A 22,050-nucleotide genomic window follows, 5' to 3' on the forward strand; every position below is an offset into this window, starting at 1 on the left:
AGAGTGACAACAAATAGAACATCTTCAATAGTGGAGTAGTGTTTTGATATCTATCTTCTTTTTTATTTTTGCACTTTTTTTTTCTTGCCACTGGAGTTATTGCTGGGGCTTGTTGCCAGCACTAAGAAACCACTCCTCCTGGCAGCTGTTTTTTCTTTCTTTTGGGGACTGAACCCAGGTCCTTGCACATAGTACTATATATGCTTAAGCAGGTATGCCACCACACAGACTCCTTTGGCATCTTTTTTTTTTTTAAACTAGAGCTCTGCTCTGCTCTGCTCAGCTCTGGTTTATGGTGGTGTGGGGGACTGAACCTAGGACTTCGGAGCCTCAGACACAAGAGTCTCTGTACCTAACCATCATGCTATCTACCTTCACCTCTTTGGTATCTATCTATCTATCTATCTATCTATCTATCTATCTATCTATCTACCTACCTATCTATCTATCTTCCCCCTCCCTCCTTCCATCTTTCCCTCCCTCCTTATCTTACACACATACACCCCCCCCCAAATTACACATTCTTTGTGCATAGGGTTAAGACTCTCAGTAATCCAGGTTGGTGGGAGGTTGAGAGACACCACTGATGTTCAACCCATGCAGATGGTAATCCACATGGCATCATTTGAAAGAGAAACATCACACTTTTCAAGTTAAAGCTCTCCCCTGGTGTAATGCAGTAAGAAAATTGCTACTGTGCAAGCATTTCTAGGTACCTTGAGATAGAAGTAGAGGTTGTGAACAAAGGTGAGACTCTGAGTGGCTCAGCAGAGACTTGTTCTGCAGGATCATTTATTTAATTTAGACAGAGACAGAAGTTGAGAGAGAAGGAGGAGATAGAGGGGAGAGAGAGTAGTTCAGGAGGTGGCCTGGTGGATAATGCATTGGACTCTCAAGTATGAGGTCCTCAGTTAGATCCCTGGTAGCACATGTACCAGACTGATGTTTGGCTCTCTCTCTCTCTCTCTTTTTTTTTTCTCTCTCTCTCTCCTCCTATCCCTCTCATTAATATATAAACTAAAAATATTTTTAAAAAATAGAGGGGAGAAAGAGATACCTGCAGCACTGTTTCACTTCTCATGAAACATTCCCCTGGACGTGGAGACTGGGAGCTTGAACTCAGGGCCTTGCTTACTGTAATGTGTGCTCTCAGCCGCAGATGGCAACACCAGCCCCTTGTATGGGCTTATATGGGGTGACTTGGCGGAAGGCAGATTTGACAGTGAGCAATTGAAATATGAAATAACAAGTATTTCCCCAAGGAACAGCTTGGAAGAGGGACAGAGGGTACCTCAGGACCCTGTCACTTGAAGAAAGGCCTCTATTGAGAGTTCAAGGTTAGCTGGCACCTCATCCTTGCAAGTTTTACCAGCTGAGAAGTCCTGAAATACATCAAGAGAAATGATTCAATTTGTGAGGGCTCCACACAGGTGCTGAGTCCAAAATGCAGTTTCTCTATCTTACTGGGGCCTATAGCTGTTAACTACTCTTTCACAACAAATATGTTCTTAAGTCTATGAAATGTCCCGATGGGTTCACTTGTCACTGTCACACTAGGCTGCGAAGGAATCTTGTTGACTCTGTCATGGGGTTGGGGAGAAGGAGTCTATGTTTTTAAATTTTACTTTCAGTATCGTTCATCCAGTTGCTTTTCAGTAACTGCCATATTGGTGCCTCTCTCTTCTTGCCCAGTGCTTTGTCATATTATGTCTAATAATAGTGCTAAGAGGTTTTTTTTTTTCTGAACATCTCATGGGGGTGTGAGGGGGATTCATCACTCAGCTCTAAAAAACACAATGCTTAACAGGAGTTTGAGGCTAAAACTGATATATTTTTTGTCAAAGGAAACAAGTTTCTCAATGCCAGCTGGTGAATGTAATTGGCTCTCTGGTGGCATTATTCACAGCTTCTCCCTCTGTGCATCTCTCGCGCTCTTTTGCTTTAGCTACCTTCCATCTTGCTTGTTAAAAGCAAAGGATATTTCAGAGAATTGGAATTCATTAGTCTTCCTAACAGAGGGAGTCTATTTAGATCTAAATTGGTGGTTAGCAAATATACAGATAATTCCCGCACATTCTTATTTATCTTTCCCAGTTCTGAAGACTATAGAAACAGATGCCTCAACGTCTGGCTGGAAGGCTCTAGTCAATGGACTGGAATACAAAGGTATCTGAGATTCGGAATTGAGAAAACTCAATAGAAACAAATTGAGACTCTTCACTGTTGAGTAGATTATCTCTATAATCAGATTTCCCTAAGGTACTCATAATACCCAGAAATTCTAAGACTGTAGTCTTTCATAGAAACAAAACAGGAGGCAAAACAATATAATGGAAGTGAAGTGCAGTGCTGAAAGCTGGGATGAAGGCTCTTCATTCCAAACAAAAGTTGCCAGCAGTTCAGCTGCTTGGCAGATGCATCCAACAAGTTATTCACATTGGGAGTGTCCTTGTCAGAGCAGGAGCCAATATTGTCAAATCCTTCGAGACAGGCCTGGCCTCTGGAATGAACTCTGGTCACAGCCCGCTTGAATGGCAACAGCAAAACATGAGACTGAGTCATGTATGCAGTTAGTCCTGGAACTCGTCCTTTCTTATTTCAATTAATTAATTAGTCATACAAATAGCTGTCCAGGATCTTTGAAGTAGATATGTTTTGCACATTATGAGAAATGTGTGTATGAATGAAAAAATTCTTCTGTCAAATCACTTATTACTAAATGAGGGTATAAGGGGGTCGGGCGGCAGTGCAGCGGGTTAAGCACACGTGGCGCAAAGCACAAGGACTGGCACAGGGATCCCAGTTCGAGCCCCTAGCTCCCCACCTGCAGGGGAGTCGCTTTGCAGGTGGTGAAGCGGGTCTGCAGGTGTCTTTCTCTGCCCCTCTCTGTCTTCCCCTCCTCTCTCCATTTCTCTCTGTCCTATCCAACAACGAACGACATCAACAATAACAATAATTACCACAACAAGGCTACAACAACAAGGACAACAAAAGGGGGAAAAATGACCTCAGGGAGCAGTGGATTCATGGTGCAGGCACTGAGCCCCAGCAATAACCCTGGAGGCAAAAAAAAATAAAAATAAAAAAATAAATGAGGATATAAGACATTGTAATAATTGTATGCATTAAGCAATATACAGGACAGGAGAGATATCTCAGTACTAGAACACAGGACTTGCAGGTCTGAGACCCCAGGTTTGATCACTGGCATTGTTCTATGCCAGAGCCGAGAAGTGTTCTCATCTCTCTCTCTCTAGCTCTACCTGATAAAGGTAGACAAATAAATACAACCTAAAAGAAAAAAAAATGCACAGGCTTCAGTGAACTTAAAGGAAGGAGACTTCACTGTCAGCTTGGAGAATTGAGGGGAACCTCTCTCAGGAGCTGAGCTTTGAAGGACTATAATATACTGTAGGTGGAAGATGAAGAGGTTACATGTTCAGTGGAGGAAACAACAGAATAAATAGCATACAGGCAGGAAGCAGGGAGTTCAGGTAGTTTTGAGTACACATAAAAGATAAGATTTTAATAAAATAGGGATGAAACTACAGGGATGGAATAAAAGCCTTTTCTAGATTTCTGAAGGAAAACTTGCCATATTCAAATGACATAATCTAGTAAGAGGTTAGTATAATCCACAAAAGTGGGGAAAACCATCTTTTAAAAATAATGTTCAACTTAATTTAGGTAAGTAATCTGATCTCATTTTGTTTTATCAGAATAGGATAAACTGGGTAAAAAAAAAAAATCAAGTGGAAGTTATAGAAATACAATTAACCTCTATCTTGGACCTTGGGAGAGTCACTGCAGTTTCCAATGGAGGAAAGGGGGACACAGAACTCTGGTGGTAGGAACAGTGTGGAATTGTGCCCCTGTTATTTTGTAAGTCACTAATAAAAAAAAAGAGAGAGAGAAAATTCAAGGTGATGCGATTTTTTACCCCAAGGGAAAATGTTAATACAGAGATCTTTCTCCTTTTCTGTATTTTCAAAGAAGCCTCTAATAGAATTTCAGAAATTTTATCAACATAAGTCCAGAAACTGGAAAGATGAACAGACTTCTTTCTAGAAAGTAACTTTATGCCGATAAGTGATGTAGAGGCTTGAATGCTGGACTCTCAAGCATGAGGTCCCAAGTTTGATTCCTGGAATTGAATATACCAGGGTAATTACCTGATTCTCTCATTGATATATAAACCTTAAAAGAAGAAAAAGGAAAAAAAAAAAAAAGGAAGGAAGGAAGAAAAGAAAGGGAGAAAGAAAAGAAAGGAAGAAGCTTCATTCTCCAATTCAATTCAATTATACCTCTGGCCTGGGTTTAGGCATGGCAGGGTGTGTATCAGATGCCTTTAATCAAATCCTGCTCTTCTTATGGACAAGATCTGAGAAACAGTGCCCAGCTGTGGCACACCTACTAGAGCACACATATTACCATGCACAAGGACCCAGGTTCAAGCCCCTGGTCCCACAGATCCACGAGCAGTGAAATAGTACTGCAGATGTATGCATGTATGTATGTATGTATGTATGTATGTATCTATCTATCTATCTACCTATCTATCTCTATCTCCCCTCCCCTCTCAATTTATTTCTGTCTTTATAAAGAAACCCAAATGATTGTCAAAATTATTAATAAAAATGTGTACACATAGTCCTATGGCCCAGTCCCTTACATGTCTAAGAAAAATTAAAATATTGGGTTGTTTGGGGCTGGGCAGTAGCACACTGGGTTAAGTGCACATGATGAGAAGCACAAGGACCCACCTAAGGATCCTGGTTCAAGACTCTGACTCCCCACCTGTAGGGGGGTCGCTTCACAAGTGGTGAAGGTGTCTTTCTCCCTGCTCTCTGTCTTCCTCTCCTCTCTCCATTTCTCTCTGTCCTATCCAACAGCAATAACAACAATGGCAACAAAATGGAATAAAATGGCCTTCAGGAGCAGTGGATTCCTATTGCAGGCACTGAGCCCCACTAATAACCCCAGTGGCAATATATATATGTTTGTCGGAGAAGTCCTGACAAGGTTTTGCATAGAAAGAATAGGTTATGAGTTTTCCAACAACCAGGGGAATTAGCATAGTGGTTAAGCAAAAGACTTGCATGCCTGAGGCTCTAAAGTCACAGGTTCAATCCCTCTAATCACCACTAATAATATGTGGGAGTCGGGCAGTAACACAGCGGGTTAAGCGCACATGGCACAAAGCGCAAGGATCAGCACAGGGATCCCTGTTCGAGCCCCCGGCTCCTCACCTGCAGGGGAGTCGCTTCACGAGCAGTGAATTAGGTCTGCAGGTGTCTATCTTTCTCTCCCCCTCTGTCTTCCCCTCTTCTCCCCATTTCTCTCTGTCCTATCCAACAAGGATGACAACAATAATAACTACAACAATAAAACAACAAGGGAAAGAAAAGGGAATAAGTAAATAAATGAATATTTTTAAAAGATTAAAAAAATAAATATTATCTAAAACAGGAAACAACTCAAATGCTTATAACAGGAGACTGGATAAATAAATCATGGTTTATTCATAATGAATAGCATTTATCAACAAAAGAAAAACACACGGATATGCATGCAGCATGATCTACAGAGACATTAAGCTGAGTGAAAATTCCAGGCAGTCTAGAGTATAAAAAATAAGATTTCACACATATTTAGTTCTAGAGTGGGTAAAAATAATTTGTGATGAAAGAAATCAAAACAGCAGTTGTCTCTGGGTAAGGAGGATGGAGATGGATTTTCTGGGGTGAAGAGAATGTGTGATATGGATTACATGACAGCATGCCAAGTATATGTTTGAACTACAGATCTGTTCATCTCATTGTATGTATGTATGTGAAGACCTCAGTCAAAAAAATAATTGTATGAAGTTAACAATTATTATATCACTTTAAGAAAAAAGAAAAAAATGGGGCCAGGTGGTGGCACACCTGGTTAAGCACACACACTACAATGTGCAAAGACCCAAGTTCAAGCCTCTGGTCCTCACCTGCATGGGGAAAGCTCTGTAGGTGTCTATCTGTTTCCATCTATCTCCCCTACCCCTCTCCATTTCTCTGTCTCTATATATTCAATAATAAATAAATAAATAAATAATAAAAATAATAATAAGAGGGGGCCAGGTGGTAGCACAGTGGGTTAAGTGCATATGGTGCAAAGCACAAGGACCAGCATAAGGATCCTGGTTGGAGCACCTGGCTCCAACCTTCAGGGGGGTTGCCTCACAAGTAGTGAAGCAGGTCTGCAGGTGTCTATCTTTCTCTCCCCCTCTTTGTCTTCTCCTCCTCTCTTGACTTCTCTCTGTCCTATCCAGCAACAATGACAGCAACAATAACAATAATAACAACAACGATAAATAACACAGGCAACAAAAGGGAAAAAACAGCCTCCAGGAGCCATGGATTCTCAATGCAGGCACCGAGCCCCAGCGATAAAGATAGGAAGGAAGGAAGGAAGGAAGGAAGGAAGGAAGGAAGGAAGGAAGGAAGAAAGGAAGGAAGAAAGAAACCCAACTTTAGTTATATCTACTTTCAAGAGAAATCAAAGTGGGAGTTGGGCAGTCGCGCAGTGGGTTAAGCTCAAATGGCACAAAGCATAAGGACTGGCGTAAGGATCCTGGTTCGAGTCCCCGGCTCCTCACCTGCAGGGGAGTCGCTTCATAAGCGGCAAAGCAGATCTGCAGGTGTCTATCTTTCTCTCCCCCCTCTGTCTTCCCCTCCTCTTTCCATTTCTCTCTGTCCTATCAAGCAATGACATCAATAACAACAATAATAACTACAACAATAAAAACAAGGGCAACAAAAGGGAAAATAAATAAATATAAGAGGATTTTAAAAAGAGAAATCAAAGTAATCTGTGACTTGATGATATTGAAGACATCACAATTAAAAGAAAGGAAAAGGGGAAAACAAGAGTAACTGTCAGTGCCATCTTTACTGAGGACTTTCTAAGACCGCTGGTGACTGTGTTACATGCATTTTCTCTAGTAATTCCCACAACCATCTCTCTTTTCCCAGCTATAACAGGAAACAGATGTTTTCACAAGCAAATGTGCCCCCACGGTCCTTAGCAAACACCTTAGGTATTAGATCTCTTAGAAACTTAAAATACCAATGTGCTTGATCCTCTTCTTAAAAATTCAGACACTAAGTGATAGACTTTTCTGACATTTACTACTATCACTTAGAAAAAAAAGTTGGGAGTAGTGCAGCGGGTTAAGTGCACATGGCACAAAGCACAAGGACTGGTTTAAGAATCCCAGTTCAAGCCCCCGGCTCCCCACCTGCAGGGAAGTCACTTCACTGTCACAAGCGGTGAAGCAGGTCTGCAGGTGTCTGTCTTTTCTCTCCCCCTCTCTGTCTTCCCCTCCTCTCTCCATTTCTCTCTGTTCTATCCAACAATGACATTAATAACAACAACAATAATAACTACAAAATAGAAAACAATGACAAAGGCAACAAAAGGGAATAAACAAATAAATATTTTTTTTAAGTAACCAGGGAGGTATATTTACAGATGACATCTGTACATCAGCATTTCCTCAACCAAGTATTTTTCAAAAACCCTAGGAAGAAAATACCTGTTACTATTTATTGGTATTAGCAATATTCTCAGAATACGTTTGGTGATCTGTGACCAAGGCATCTGCATTCTGTGAGATTTCTAGACTATCTGCTTCTCACAATACAACTCGGGGAGTAGAAAGCACTATTTGCCTAATTAATAGTTTGCCTCATACTCAGCACTCAAATTAGTCTAGCACAACTTCAGTGATAGCTCAACCAGAATCTCAAGAAGAATTCTCCTGTGTTTCCCCAGGCTCTTACCACATCCAGCACAGCATGGAAACACACGTCCAGGTGGATGATGGTGGCCTTAGTCCAGTTATGCACTGGCCTCACTTCCTTGTGATATTGCTCTAACAGCTGCTTGGTGAGATGATACACAGCAGACTTCCTGGGATGATGTGTCTCTATGGCTAGTATTCCTGGAGAGGAAAATGACCATTGTGAGGTGACTGGGAAAGTAGTGCAGAAAGTCCAGTTCAGGACTTGCAAAGATGAGGCCCTGGTTCAAACCCTGGGACCACAGATGCAGAAGCAGTCCTCTGATATCTCTCCCAACCCCTGTTACAAATAAATATAGTGACCTGGGAGATAGCATAGTGGTTCTGCAAAAGACTTTCATGTCTTCGACTTGAAGTCCTAGGTTCAATTCCCAGTACTACCATAAGCCAGAGCTGAACCAGAGCCAGTGCTCTGGTTAAAAAGTAATAATTTTCATTAAAATACATATATGTTTTAAAATATTTACTTATTATTTATTTTACTTTACAAGACAGAGAGAAATTGAGAGAGACATGAGGAAATAGGGAGGAAATAGGGAGGAAGAGACACCTGTAGCCCTGCTCTCCACTACAGATGTGGACTGGGGGCTTGAACCCCGGTCCTTGCACATGGTAATGTGTGCACTCAACCAGGTGCTCCACCACCTGGCCTCATGTCAATCTCTTGAAAACTATTGTCATGACTATATAAGACTCAGTGACTCCTGGCAGAATGTAGTGTTCAGTTCGGTTCACCTCAATATGCTCAAGTTCAAGTTGGTGAACTCCTGGGCAGACAGTTATTTAAGTTAGGTGATGATCTAAGTGCCTAATAGTGAAAGTTCATCCTAATAATAAATAAATCAACTTCATTTCCAAGGATGCTAACTACACCTCCAATTTCTTTTATGATAGTCACACATTTCAGAGATAGAATGCTTTCTTCATTCTTCTATTAGCTTTTCCTCTTATGTAGCAGAAGCCAAGTTGTATACTTAGACCAAAATTAACTTCCCCCTTGAAAATCCCTTCTGTAACTCAGCAATTAAATAGAAAACCCATGTAGAAACACAGACAAACTGATGAACCCAGCAATCCGCATGGATCTCTAGGAAATGGGGCTAGTAAGATTCCAATTCATACTTTTCTCATCACCGCCCCCCACCCCCACACACACAAAAAAACTTTTCTCACTCGTTTTGTCTAGCAATAAAATGTACTTATCAGAAAATGAGATTTTTACTTTGGGCAAATTCTCTCTGGTTCCAGAGAACAACAATTTTCTCTGACCCAAGAATCTTGATTTGTGGAGGAGTAGTGATCAGTGTTGAGGTACAGGAGTCCAGGAGAGAGGAAGCAAGAGAAATGAACAACTAAAATTGGATGTGACAAATTTGTGAGGGCTTTCTCTGAATTGCAAAAGGATATTTTGTCCACAAGCTCTGCCAGCCCCTGGGGGGATTCCAAGCTTGGCGAAGTCATTGGGCTGAAGCAAATTGCACACCTCCTGCCACAGCGCGTGAGCGAAATCTGTGGTGTGTCCTGCACGTGAAATTCACCTGGTTCTCAGTGGTTTTGATGGTTATTTTGATGAGCTGTTGAAGGTATGTGGGATCCAGCGGGAAACTGTAAATGAGATGTCTTGTCCCCATGCGCCAATCCTGTTTCTACCCATTTCTTTATGAATGATGCCATGTCACCTGCCACCACGGGCAGCAATTTCTCTGATTTATCAATGTCACTGTGACCAAAATGCTAACCACGGTGCTGGAGGTGCAATTCCAGGCTCATTCTGGGCAGTGGGATAGTCACTTTCATTACTGTCAGAACTGGGAATCTAATGAGCATTTAACTCCTTACCCATTCACCCAAGAAGAAGCCCTAAGTGGCATAGGCTATTCAGGTATGTGGGATTAAGGTGGGTGGCTTTCATTGGACATAATTTTTAGGGGGTTTGTGAACTGTGACTGTCAAAAAAAAAAGTGTTGTGAATCTCTCTACCTGAGACCGACTCTTGCTGGCATACCCCAGGGGAGGGAAGTCAAGAGAACAAAGCTGGGTTGGGGTTGGTGCTTTTCCTGCCAACTTTGCTTTGGGCAACTTCACTTTTACCTTGCTTGGAAGCTCCCAATTCAAGTCCCAGTTGGGGAAACACTGAAATGTGTGTGATTTGATACAGGAAACTACCCAAGACAGACTGAAAACATAATTCTGAAAAATGAATGTGTGTGCCATGCACCCTCTGCTCATAAAGGCTCAAATGCCCAACAATCTGTATAGGTTCCCTAGTGATACACATATATTTTTCTAGAACATGATAAAGTCTTTGAGTAAAAAGAGAAAATTCTGCAAGTTACAACTAGGAGCAAAAGAGACATCAGCAGGGACAGGCGAGAAGTAAGAAGCCTAATGGAAGCGCATGTAATAAACTATAAATGGAAAGAGTTCTTTGTTTCAAATGGGAAGAAATAATAAATTACATTTCTACTATGGATGCAAATTTGCCTGGGGAGAAAGATCAATTATAGGAGAGAGATTAAGAATTTAAGTGACCATTAATTAACAGTAAATTATGTCCCTTGAAAGCTAATGTGACATTCACACAAGCACTAAATGACTCACAGTTCAGTGATGTTTCAACAGACACTGACGGGAGCTATCAACAGACCCAGGAAAGATCCCTGGCCGGCTCTGCCTCCTTGAATGCTAATAATTGGCTTCCGATAATTCACTTGTGGGATTTCTGGAGAGTAAAACGTATTAGACTGAAGCACTTTCATGTGCAGAGATACGTATTTTTTAAAACGATAAGAATGTAACAGAACAATGCCTTTGCTGTCCCTATTTGAGTGAGCTAGTCTGTCACATCTCACTTAAAGTATGCTGAGCACTTTGATGCAAAGAGCTGTCTTGGCTCTAGCGTGTATGCAATCTTTAGGATTATAGGAGAGGCATACATAAGTGTGAGAAGTTACATGGAAAAAGAGGTTTAGCCATGAGATTCTGTTACCTAATAACTAACACTGGTTGAATGTTTGCTGTATGTCAGACACTGGGCTAAGAGCCTTCTGCCTGAATTATCTCATTTAACCTTTTTAACATCCTTACAATAAAATTACTCTGTAGTGGTGAGGACACTTGGTATCACACCAGTCAAGGGCTATAAGCTTAGTGAAGTTAGCACTGTCGAAAGTCATACAGCTTGAATGTTCAGGGACTGGATTTAAAACAGGGCTGATCCGAATCCAAAGCACAAGTTGTTAATTAGGACACTACAGTGTTCTTGCAGAAGGAGGACAGAGACTCAGTGGACATTATGAGACAGGAAGAGCTCATAGTGCGTGTGTGTTCAGATAAACACTATCTTGCATTTACATAGGACCTTACAGTTTCACAGTGTTTACTTGATCTACATATAAATATGAAAAATAAATATGTAACTTAAGGGAAACTACTAAGAGACTGATTTGCCAAGGGCAAGTGATGGGGTAGGAAGGAGATGGTTTTCTTAACACCGGCCTCCTAGGAGAAGCTGTGAATTGGTGCTGCTGTGCACTGATCAGTTCAGGACTCTGGGATTTAGAAAGCATCTTGACATTAACCCTGTAAAAGTTCCCAAAGGATAGTAGATCTTTCTGCAACAAATGTTCTTAGCGTGATTCATATATAAGCACTGATTGTGAGACACTATTAAATTGCTTTCTCCCGCCACCCTTAGGACGAAAAAAAAAGAACCAAGCATAATACAAAACATTAGAAAGCAGCGTTGTTAAGACTTCTGTTTTCTTACCTTCGCTTTTCTATTTTATCTTACTTAGTTTAATGTTCATAATTATTTTCTGCTAAGAAATCCATTTGGCATTTAATGAAATTTCCTCCATTTTCATTTTTACAATTAAGATATGCTTTTATCCTTTAAGTTCAACATCCAGGATTTTTATACTTTAATGATAAGTGGCTATTTTTCTTCTCTACGCAATAAAGAACTCATTTCCAGTTTCATGGTTACCAATTCCTTCCCCATCTCTGTAATTGACTCATTTCAATTCCAGCTATATGTTAAGACATGGACTTTCAGATACAAGCTCTGGTGGATCCGTCCAAAAAGTGGGATGTCAGGAAACCTCAGCCTAGTCATACTCTCTTGATTGAGCCCGCTTCCTAGAGTTTATTCTGTTTTAACTAAAATGGTTCACTTAAAGAGAATTAATACTGATTTTATGAGGTACAGTTCCAGAAATTTAGGAAAGAATCTGTTTATAAAGTACTTTAAGTGAATTTGTATAGTCCAAGGGTACACTTTGAAGTACTCATCTTGAGAGATATAGTTGTCACTTACACAGACTCATGAGGCTACATATAAAGTCCCTGAAACTAAAATAATCTCCAGGTATCTGTATCCAAGAGGCTGTTTCTATTTCTATGGGCTTGTGATAAGGTAAGGACTTTTTTGGATAACAAAAATATATTATCAAGACATAAAAGCAAAATCTGAAAAAGAATGTTCCAACCTCTCAATGTAAGTTGCTGTAAAGAGAGCTTGATGTCTTGAGAGGCAGAGGCTTATCAAACAACTGGCACATTGCAGAGTGTATTTCTGGTTGTCTGGCCAAAGCAACACTGTGTGTGTGTGTGTGTGTGTGTGTGTGTGTGTGTGTGTGTGTGTGTGTGTGTGTGTTTGTAGGAGCAGAATCATAATAAAGCATTGGTCTCTCTGTAGCATTACAGACATAAAAATAAAATCATGAGGAGTTATAGAGCACAAGGTAGAAAAGTATTGCCCTTGGCATCTGGAGAGTTGGTATTCACGCTGAGGAAAATCATTAAAAGGACTCAACTGGGGGCAGGTGAATGGTCTGTTTTGTGACCTCAGTTCAAGCCTGGCCCCCACTGCTTGAAGAAAACCTTTGGTGCTGTGCTCTTCATTCTATCACCTTGTCTCTATCAAAAAAAAAAAAAAAAAGACTCACCTGAAGCAGACATCAGGATGAAGGGCCACAGAGGAACCACCACACTTACTGCTGTCCCTGGGCACATCCCGAAAGAGAAATGCCACTCAAATTGCCCTGAAAGCGCTCCTCTCCACGCTGTCTCCTCTTTGCCAGACTGTACCGTTCTGGTGAGTGTTATTTCCTATATGGTTAATGTGACCAAAGGAAACAGCAGCACCACACAAATGTTTTGGAGCGGATGCCACTGCGACACCCTTCAAGTTCTCCATTTGGTTCTGTCTCAGGATCAGATCATGGCCAACATTTCAATTTCCCTGACAGAAGATAGCTAAGTGAATAATATAATCTAAGAGGAGCCCCGAAGGAGAGGAAATTCTACACTAATATGATTTCCTTTACAGTCTTTACCTAAGGCAATGCTCTTGTTGACATTCAGGACACTAATTTCATTAATAATTGAAAACCAAATTGCTGTTTTAAATCAGGCTTATGCAGTAACATCTTCAGCATTTGACAATGGATATTGGCCTCTTGAATTACACAAAGCTAATGGAAACCTGGTATTGTCTAATGAAGAACAACTGCTAACAATACAGAGGACAGAGCATGCTCTCTTTCTTCCTGAACGCATTTAATTAAAAGAAACATTGATTTTTGATAATCAGGAGTGCTTCTTAAATTTTCACTTCCCACATTTCAGAAAGTTACCATATAAGAAGGGATACTTGTAGGCTAAGCGAAGGAAAGAACTGCCAAGGCTTAACATCAGGCAGCAAAACTTTGTCCTATATGTCAGCTGAGCACCGTTCATTTGTCATTACTTAAGAAAAAGAAGTGTAAGTCTACATAACTTTCTTCTCTATTTGGTAGAATGCTAACTACTCCAGAAACAAAACCATAACCTACCATAACCAACATCTGCCTGCTTGAAGAAAAGCTTTGGTGCTGTGGTCTCTTTCATTCTGTCTCCTTGTCTCTATCAAAAAACAAAAACAAAACAAAACACTCACCTGAAGCAGCCAGCAGGATGAAGGGCCTGGTTTTTACTACAAGTGGAATTGCACACTGAACCAGATCCTGATTCTTACTGAATGAAAAAGTACACCAAGGATATTGGTGAGTGTGAGCCACATAGAGCCTTATAGCCCGTCTGACTATTTACATGAGTTGCCTTTTGCACCACGAATTCACTGCTCCTGGAGGCCATTTTTCCCATTTTGTAACCCTTGTTGTTATTGTTATTGTTGCCATTGCTGTTGCTGTTGTTGAACAGGACAGAGAAAAATGGAGGGGGGGGAAGACAGAGAGGGAGAGAGAAAGACAAACACCTGCAAACCTGCTTCACCACCTGTGAAATGACTCCCCCTGCAGGTGGGGAGGTGGGGGCTCAGGTCCTGGACCAGGATGGCAGAGGACCTAGTGGAGGCTGAATTATTACATGGAAAACTGGGAAATGTTATGCATGTACAAACTATTGTATTTACTGTCTACTGTAAAACTATCCTCAAATAGAAAATAAATTTAAAAAGAAAACTTTCAAAAGAAGACAATAACCTACAAATTCAAGCTGATTTAAGTAAATGAATGAATGAGTGAAGAGAAAGGTTTTCACTAAATCAGAATGCCAAGCAATAAATGTAGCAAAATGATTAATGAATCACTCAAGAAATATCAATGGGTAAGGATCCCAGTTCGAGCCCCCATTTCCCCATCTGCAGGAGAGTCACTTCACAAGCAGTGAAGCAGATCTACAGGTGTCTTTTTCTCCCCCCTCTGTCTTCCCCTCCTCTCTCCATTTCTGTCTTATCCAAACAACAATGACAACAATAATAGCTACAACAATAAAACAACAAGGGCAACAAAGGGAATGAATAAACAAATAAATATTTTTTAAAAAAGAAATATCACTTCACAGGCAGTGAAGCAGGTCTGCAGGTGTCTTTCTCTCCCCCTCTCTGTCTTCCCCTCCTCTCTCCATTTCTCTCTGTCCTATCCAACAACGACGACATCAATAACAACAACAATAAACAAGGGCAACAAAAGGGAATTAATTAATTAATTAAAATTAAAAAAATATATCAATGGGTAATAAAAACTAGTAGGTGAAATTTTGATGAGGAACAAAATATTCGTATTCATATAAAATACTTACTGATTACAAAGATTGAAAAAAATAAATAAATCGGTGACAAATATAGCAGACAACACCTTAGGCAAGTGATAAAAACTAACACCCCCAGTCAGGAGAGTTGTGCACCATAAAGCGGGAAGAGTTGAGAAGACATAGCAGAATGTCCATCGTCACACTACAAAAATTCTTGGCTTAAATCTATGCAGGAGGAAACAGCAGATGTGCCCACATTATAGGGCAGTCTACAAAATAAAAAGCATGTCATCTTCAAAAGTGTCAAGTAAAAAAATAAAACTGAGAAACTATCAAACAGAAGCAGATTAAAGGGTCATGATTCTGGATTGGATCTTTTCATTATAAAGGGCATTTGATGGAGAAATGCTATAGATTAGATGGTAATGATGTTTTCCTGTCTTTGACTGTATTGACAGAATGTAAAAGAGTGCCGCTGTTTGTAAGGATAACACAACAAGGTCTCAGAGATGAAGGGGTATCACACTGGCCACTCTCAAATGGTTGGGGAAAGAATACTTTTCCCCTATTCTTTCAATTTTGCTTTCAATTTTGATGGTGCACCTGGTTGACTGTACATGCTACAATACACAAGAGGCAAGGTTCAAGCCCCTGGCCCCCACCTTCAGGGGGAAAGCTTTGAGAGTGGTGACGCAGTGCTGCAGGCGTCTCTCTGTCTCTATAACCCCCTTCCCTCTTAATTTCTGGCTGTCTCTATCAAATAAATAGAATTTAAAAAATTAACAAAATAGTATTTCAGGAGCAAAAAGAAAATATGACTTGGTAGAGGAAATGTGATACAGATGTAGAAAATGTTGACTTGCAAAATCTCCATGAGAGCAAGAGGCCAGATAAAGGGGGTTCCATCAAGAGACAGACAGGATCACCACCATGGACTAATCTGGTCATCAAAGTCTCAGCTCTTCTATCAGTTCCTCACATTGGTGGAGTTTCCTTATGAGAGACATCAGGACACAAGAAAGGCAAGCTGCAGGCAGCATTATCTATGGAGACAGCACTTTGGATGGGGAGGGAATACGGAAGCTTGCCTTTAATGCAGAGATTTAATCTAGATGATGATTGACCTTGTATCCCTGCCACGCATTTCAGAAAGCCATGACTCTAAGCCAAACCTTCTGGGAAACGCTTTGCTCCTCACTTGCTCACAGGCCCATCTGTTACTGGAAGGCCACTGCTAATGATGTGTAATACAGGTACATTACGACCTTCATTAGCTAATCTAACAACAGTCTGGTGATCCTGCCCATTACAGCTCTTTATTGGCTGATGAATTCTGCCAAGATGAGAATGGTTTTGTGTGAGTGACTTGCCTTCTATGTAGTTGATATACAGATGCTTCCTGATCTTTCCATGATCAGCCCGTTCGGCAACTCCAGATGGTTCAGGAGCTTTTGCCAACGTTCTTGTCCTGTCTGGGTTTAGCTTGCTCACTCAGTGCTTTCTGAGTTGCTAACTCTCCTCAGTCAGTTTTTAAGATTTTCACTACTGTGTCTGACATACTCTTAAAATAGAATATAATTTTACTCACATTCTTTTTTTATAATCTTATTTTATTTTATTTTTGCCTCCAGCATTATTGCTGGGGCTCGGTGCCTGCACTACAAATCCACTGCTCCTGGAGACTATTTTTTCCCTTTTGTTGCCTTTGTTGTTTATTGTTGTTGTTATTATTATTATTATTGCTGCTGTTGTTGGATAGGACAGGGAGAAATTGAGAGAGGACAGGAAGACAGGGGGAGAAGCAGACCTGCTTCACTATAAAGCAATGCCCCTGCAGGTAGGGAGCTAGGGGCTCAAACTGGGATCCTTACACCGGTTCTTATATTTTGTGCCATGTGAGCTTAACCTGCTGCACTACCACCCAGCCCCCAATCTTATTTTATTTTAACAAGAGACATAGAGAGGGAGAGGAAATAGACTAGACCACTGCTCTGATTTTCTGATTTATGGTGGTACTAGGGCTTGAACTAGGGACCTCAGAATCTCAAGCATGAAATTATAACCACTATGCTGTCTCCCCAGGTTCCTTTTACTCTCTCTTTATATTTTATTTTATTATTATTAGTAGTAATCAATTCATTTTTTAAATATTTACTTATTCCCTTTTGTTGCCTTTGTTTTATTGTTGTAGTTATTATTGTTGTTGTTGTTGCATAGGACAGAGAGAAATGGAGAGAGGAGGGGAAGACAGAGAGGGGGTGAGAAAGATAGACACCTGCAGACCTGCTTCACCACTTGTGAAGCAACTTCCCTGCAGGTGGGGAGCCAGGGGCTCGAACCGGGATCCTTATGCTGGTCCTTGCGCTTTGTGCCATGTGCGCTTAACCAGCTATGCTACTGCCCGACTGCCAATTAATTTTTTTTTTTAAATCAAGGCCCTGTTCAGCTCTGGTTTCTGGTGATGCAGGGGATTGAACCTGCAATTCTGGAGCCACAGGCATGAGAGTTTCTTTGCATAACCATTCTGCTACCTACCCGGCCCCTCTTTCTTTTTCTTTCCAGAGCACTGAGTAGCTGGTACTGGGAACTGAACCAGGGTCTTAGTGCCTCATGCCTGAAAGTCTTTTACATAACAATTATGGTATCTCCTTAGCCCTCACATTTCTGTTTATTTATATATCTATCTATTCCCTTTCTGTTGCTTTAATTGTTGTAATTATTGTTGATGTCGTTGTTGTTAGCACAGAGAGAAATGGAGAGAGGAGGGGAAGACAGAGAGGGGGAGAGAAAGATAGACACCTGCAGACCTGCTTCACTACCTGTGAAGAGACTCCCCTGCAGGTGGGGAGCCAGGGGCTTGAACCGGGATCTTTAAGCCGGTCCTTGCAGTTTGCGCCATGTGTGTTTAACCCACTGCGCTACCACCCAACTCCCCCCTCACATTTCTTATAACCCAATTTTCAAGGATTTCACCTACCTCAGAACTGTTTTTAGGAAGGATGAGTGTGGAGTTGAACTCCATCCAGGTCCTGCAAACAGATCAGTGAAGTACAATAAAAAACTGAAATCCTCAGGGACTAATGCTCCTCCTGGCTTCTTAAAAAATCACCTGGGGGAAAAGAAAGACTTATTAACCTGAGGTTCGCATTTGCCATCCTCTGACAGCCATTCAGGCCATTTTAGTCATTAAGGGAAAATTATAAACATACAATTTTTTTTTGAAGTTCCCTCTTTATATTCACGAGTCCTTGTATTTGGTTTCTCCATTATTTCCACGGAAGATATGACACTTGTTACATGGACCTGTGTCTTTGGAAGAAGCAGGGGGAGAGAGTTTATTATGCAAACATAATATAAAAGTATTTATTATGCAAACAGCAACTGAGTTATGTGTCCTTTAAGACTACTAAATAGTTTTTAATTACTGCTATATCAGTAAATCCTATAAATATGCAAATGCAATTAGTTCACAAAATAGGCCTTAAATATCTTTATTCCTCTCCAACCAAGTTCTCTGAAGTTAATCGCCAACTCTCTTTGTTCAGTCCCTTGGCAGTTGTGCTAAAATTGACAGAAATTGTGACACATGTACATATTCACGGGGAACGGCATTTTCTGAGCACATCTGGTCAGGCTGGAGGAGAAAAGCAGAAATGGACATGCTAGTGAGTGAGTTGGCTCCCGAATGACATTTCCTTAGCTTCACATATTGTTCTGAAGGAAATATCCTGATCCCCCCTGGGCCACCACTTCAAGGGTACACTCTGCAGCTGATCTATTTATTTATTTATTTATTTATTTATTTATTTATTTATTTATTTATATTGCCACAAGGGTTATGCTGGGGCTCAGTGTCTGCACAATGAATCTACCATTCCTAGCAGCCATTTTTTCCTATTTAAAAAATTTTTTTAAATTATTTACTTACTTATGTATTTATTAGATAGAGATAGAGAGAAGCTGAGAAAGGATGGGAAGTGAAGGGGAGATAGAGACAGAAAGAGACGGAGAGACACCTGTAGCACTGATTCGCGACTTGTGAAGCTTTCCCAGGATGACCCCGGGTCCTTGTGCACTGTAATGTGTGCACTTAAACCAAGTGCGCCACCTCCTGGCCCCTTTTTTCCTATTTTTATTTTTGACAGGACAGAGAGAAATTGAGATAAGGGGAATTAGGGAGAGAGAAAGACCCTGCAGATGGGGAGAGGGGAGGTTTGGAGCCAGGTACTAACACATGGTAATGGGTGCACTTAACCAGGTGTGCTACCACCCTGCCCCCCACAGTTAGTCTTCTTATGGCTCAAAGATTCGTTTTTTAAGAATTTAAATAATATTTATTTATGGGAGTCGAGCAGTAGCGCAGTGGTTTAAGTGCAGTTTGAGCCCCCAGTTCAAGCCCCCGGCTCCCCATCTGCAGGGGAGTCACTTCACAGGCAGTGAAGCAGGTCTGCAGGTGTCTATCTTTCTCTCCCCCTGTCTTCCCCTCCTCTCTCCATTTCTCTCTGTCCTACCCAAAAATGATGACATCATCAACAACAATAATAACTACAACAATAAAAAAACAAGGGCAACAAAAAAGGGAAAATAAATAAAAAATATATAAAAATATTTATTTAAATGAGAGATATGAAGAAAAACAGAGCATTGCTCAGTTCTGGTTTATGGGTGTTAGATATGAAACCTGGAAGCCCAGATTTTCAGGCATGAAAGTCTTTTGCATAACCATTAGGCTATCTCCTCAGCCCTGGAGATTCATTTTAAATGTGCAACATTTTCAGGTCCCTTTAAAAATATAAAGGAAAAGCATCTCCATGGTTTGGGCCCTTCATTGTTTCAGTGACATGGTTTTCTGGTTTTATGTCATAGACATAGGAGCAAAGGTCCTAATCACGGGAGTCAGACACACTTCACCCTGCCTTCCAGCTCCAGCACTGGCTTTATGCTCACAGATGTGGTTGAATTCCTTACTGCTGCTAAGCCTTAGTTCCCACATCTGTAAAAAGAACATAGTAGCCTCTGTTCAGCTTTCTACGGCTGCATAACAAATTGTCATATGCTTAAGGGCTTAAAATCAAATCTCATTGCAGCCTGGGAGGTGATACAGTGACTAGAGCACTGAGTTTACAAGCAGGAGGTCCTGAGCTCAATCCCCAGCACTGCAAATGCCAAGGTGATCAGCTGATTCTCTCTCTCCTCTATCATATACAGACATATGCACACATGCATGCATACATACATGAACACATACATATGAATGACTCGTTTGTGAGATCACATTCCTATAAATGTAGAGGCCCGCTCATAGCATGGAGAGGTTCTCTGCTTGGGATCTCAGGAACAAGGCGGAAAGCACAGTGATGTATTAGTATTGTAACAGGCTCTCACTGTGTGATGTGAAAAAAAAGCTGTCTTTGTGCCTCCCTGCCCAAGTCTGACCTCAGTGGCATTAAGTGAGCAGCCTAAAATCAGACTGGATAGAACTATCTTCCATGCACAAATCAGCAAACACTACAAACTACAGGATATCCCAGCACCTGGTTATCAAACAGCCATTCCTCCCAGGGCCCACTCGTTTGAAATTACAAGGCCTTGTAGATGACTCCATTGTAGCACTTCTGGTGTGTGATGTGTGTGTGTGTTCACTGTTCTCTTGGCCAGAATTCTTCAAGGTAGAGCACTGAGACTTATTCCTCTTTGTTTCTCCAGGACAGGGCTTGCTACCAGGTGACTGTTCATTAGCTGTTTGAGAAGGAATGAAGAAGAACAAGAGGAAGGGATTTTAAAATGGACAGAAGAGAACTGTGGTTTAAGACAGAAAGGTGTCAGGGTCAGGGAGATGGCTTGGCAATAGAGTAAGTGCCTTACAAATGGGAAGCCCCAGATTCAGTCCTTGACAATGCATGAGAGAGCAACAAAGACAAAATGAGAATTCCATGGATGGTAGAACAATGCTTTGATCTCTCTCAGAAAAATTTAAATTGGGGGGTCAGGCGGTAGTGCAGCGGGCTAAGCGCAGGTGGCGCAAGGCACAAGGACTGGTGTAAGGATCCCAGTTTGAGCCCCCAGCTCCCCACCTGCAGGGGAGTCGCTTCACAGGTGGTGAAGCAGGTCTACAAGTGTCTCTCTTTCTCTCCCCCTCTGTCTTCCCCTCCTCTCTTCCATTTCTCTCTGTCCTGTCCAACAATGACAACATCATCAATAACAACAATAACTACAACAACAATAAAAAACAAGGGAAACAAAAGGGAAAATTGTTGGTATGCTTCTAAAAACCCCTTCTGTTTCATTTGGTTTAAATCCCCCCTGCTTAACACGGCATTCTATTTACATAACCTCTGTGAACAAGCACCACCCTCCCTCCAGGGCATTGGTGGTTCTGTGGTAGAATTCTTGCCTGCTCCGCCCCCTCTCCTTGTCATACACTGATTTTCACCAGTCACTTTTCTCTCCACCCTCTCTGCCTCTCATCCTGTTCCCACCCTCCTGGGCTAGTATATTTATAAGGACAAGATTGTAGTTTTTAGTTTAGCTTAGCTTGGTATAGATTGCGCTGCGTTCTGCATGAACAAAGAGATACTGCGTACAGCTCAACCATGAGTCCCTGGTCGTCTGTCTCCTCTCATGAAGCCAGACCGACAGAAAATAAATAATAATAATTTTAAAAAATTAAAATTGGTGGTTCAGGAGGTACTGGAGTCTCAAGCATGAGGTCCTGAGTTCGATCCCTGCAAGCACATGTACCACAGTGACGTCTGGCTCTTTCTCTCTCTCTCCTATATTTCTCATTAATAAATGAACAAAGTATTTTTAAAAAAATTAAAATTGGACCAGGTAGGTAGGTGGTTCAGAGGTAGAATACATGCAGTGTATTCATGAGGCCCTGAGTTTAATCCCTGGCACTACATCAAAAGGAAAGGGACAGAGACAGAGAGAAAAGGAGGAGGAGGAGGAAGAAGAGGGGGAGGAGGAGAAGGCACAGAAGGAAGACGAGGAAGAGGAGGAGAGACCAAGAAGAGTCCCAGCTGCTTTTTTGAACCCATATCCATACCCAATACGCTATCCTTTTACCACCCATCTCCCAAAGGACAGGAGAGGATGATGACTAGGATTCATCATTCATCATAGGTTGATCTTGTTTGGTTTTGCTCTGAAACCTTAACTGGAAAGCAGTA

At 41.3% G+C, this 22,050-nt stretch overlaps 1 protein-coding gene across 1 annotated transcript in view; it reads right to left on the reverse strand.

The window, feature by feature from the left end:
- HTR3B (5-hydroxytryptamine receptor 3B) overlaps positions 1 to 22,050 on the reverse strand; it is a 73,125-nt gene that overhangs the window by 30,986 nt on the left and 20,089 nt on the right. The window contains exons 2-3 of the mRNA XM_060179878.1: positions 13,785 to 13,928; positions 7,824 to 7,984 (exon numbers count right to left, since the gene is read on the reverse strand). Coding sequence (XP_060035861.1) covers positions 7,824 to 7,984; positions 13,785 to 13,928 — 305 coding nt within the window. The remainder of the gene's footprint in view (positions 1 to 7,823; positions 7,985 to 13,784; positions 13,929 to 22,050) is intronic.

This window comes from Erinaceus europaeus, chromosome 20, assembly GCF_950295315.1.
Source record: "Erinaceus europaeus chromosome 20, mEriEur2.1, whole genome shotgun sequence".
Taxonomy (NCBI): domain Eukaryota; kingdom Metazoa; phylum Chordata; class Mammalia; order Eulipotyphla; family Erinaceidae; genus Erinaceus; species Erinaceus europaeus.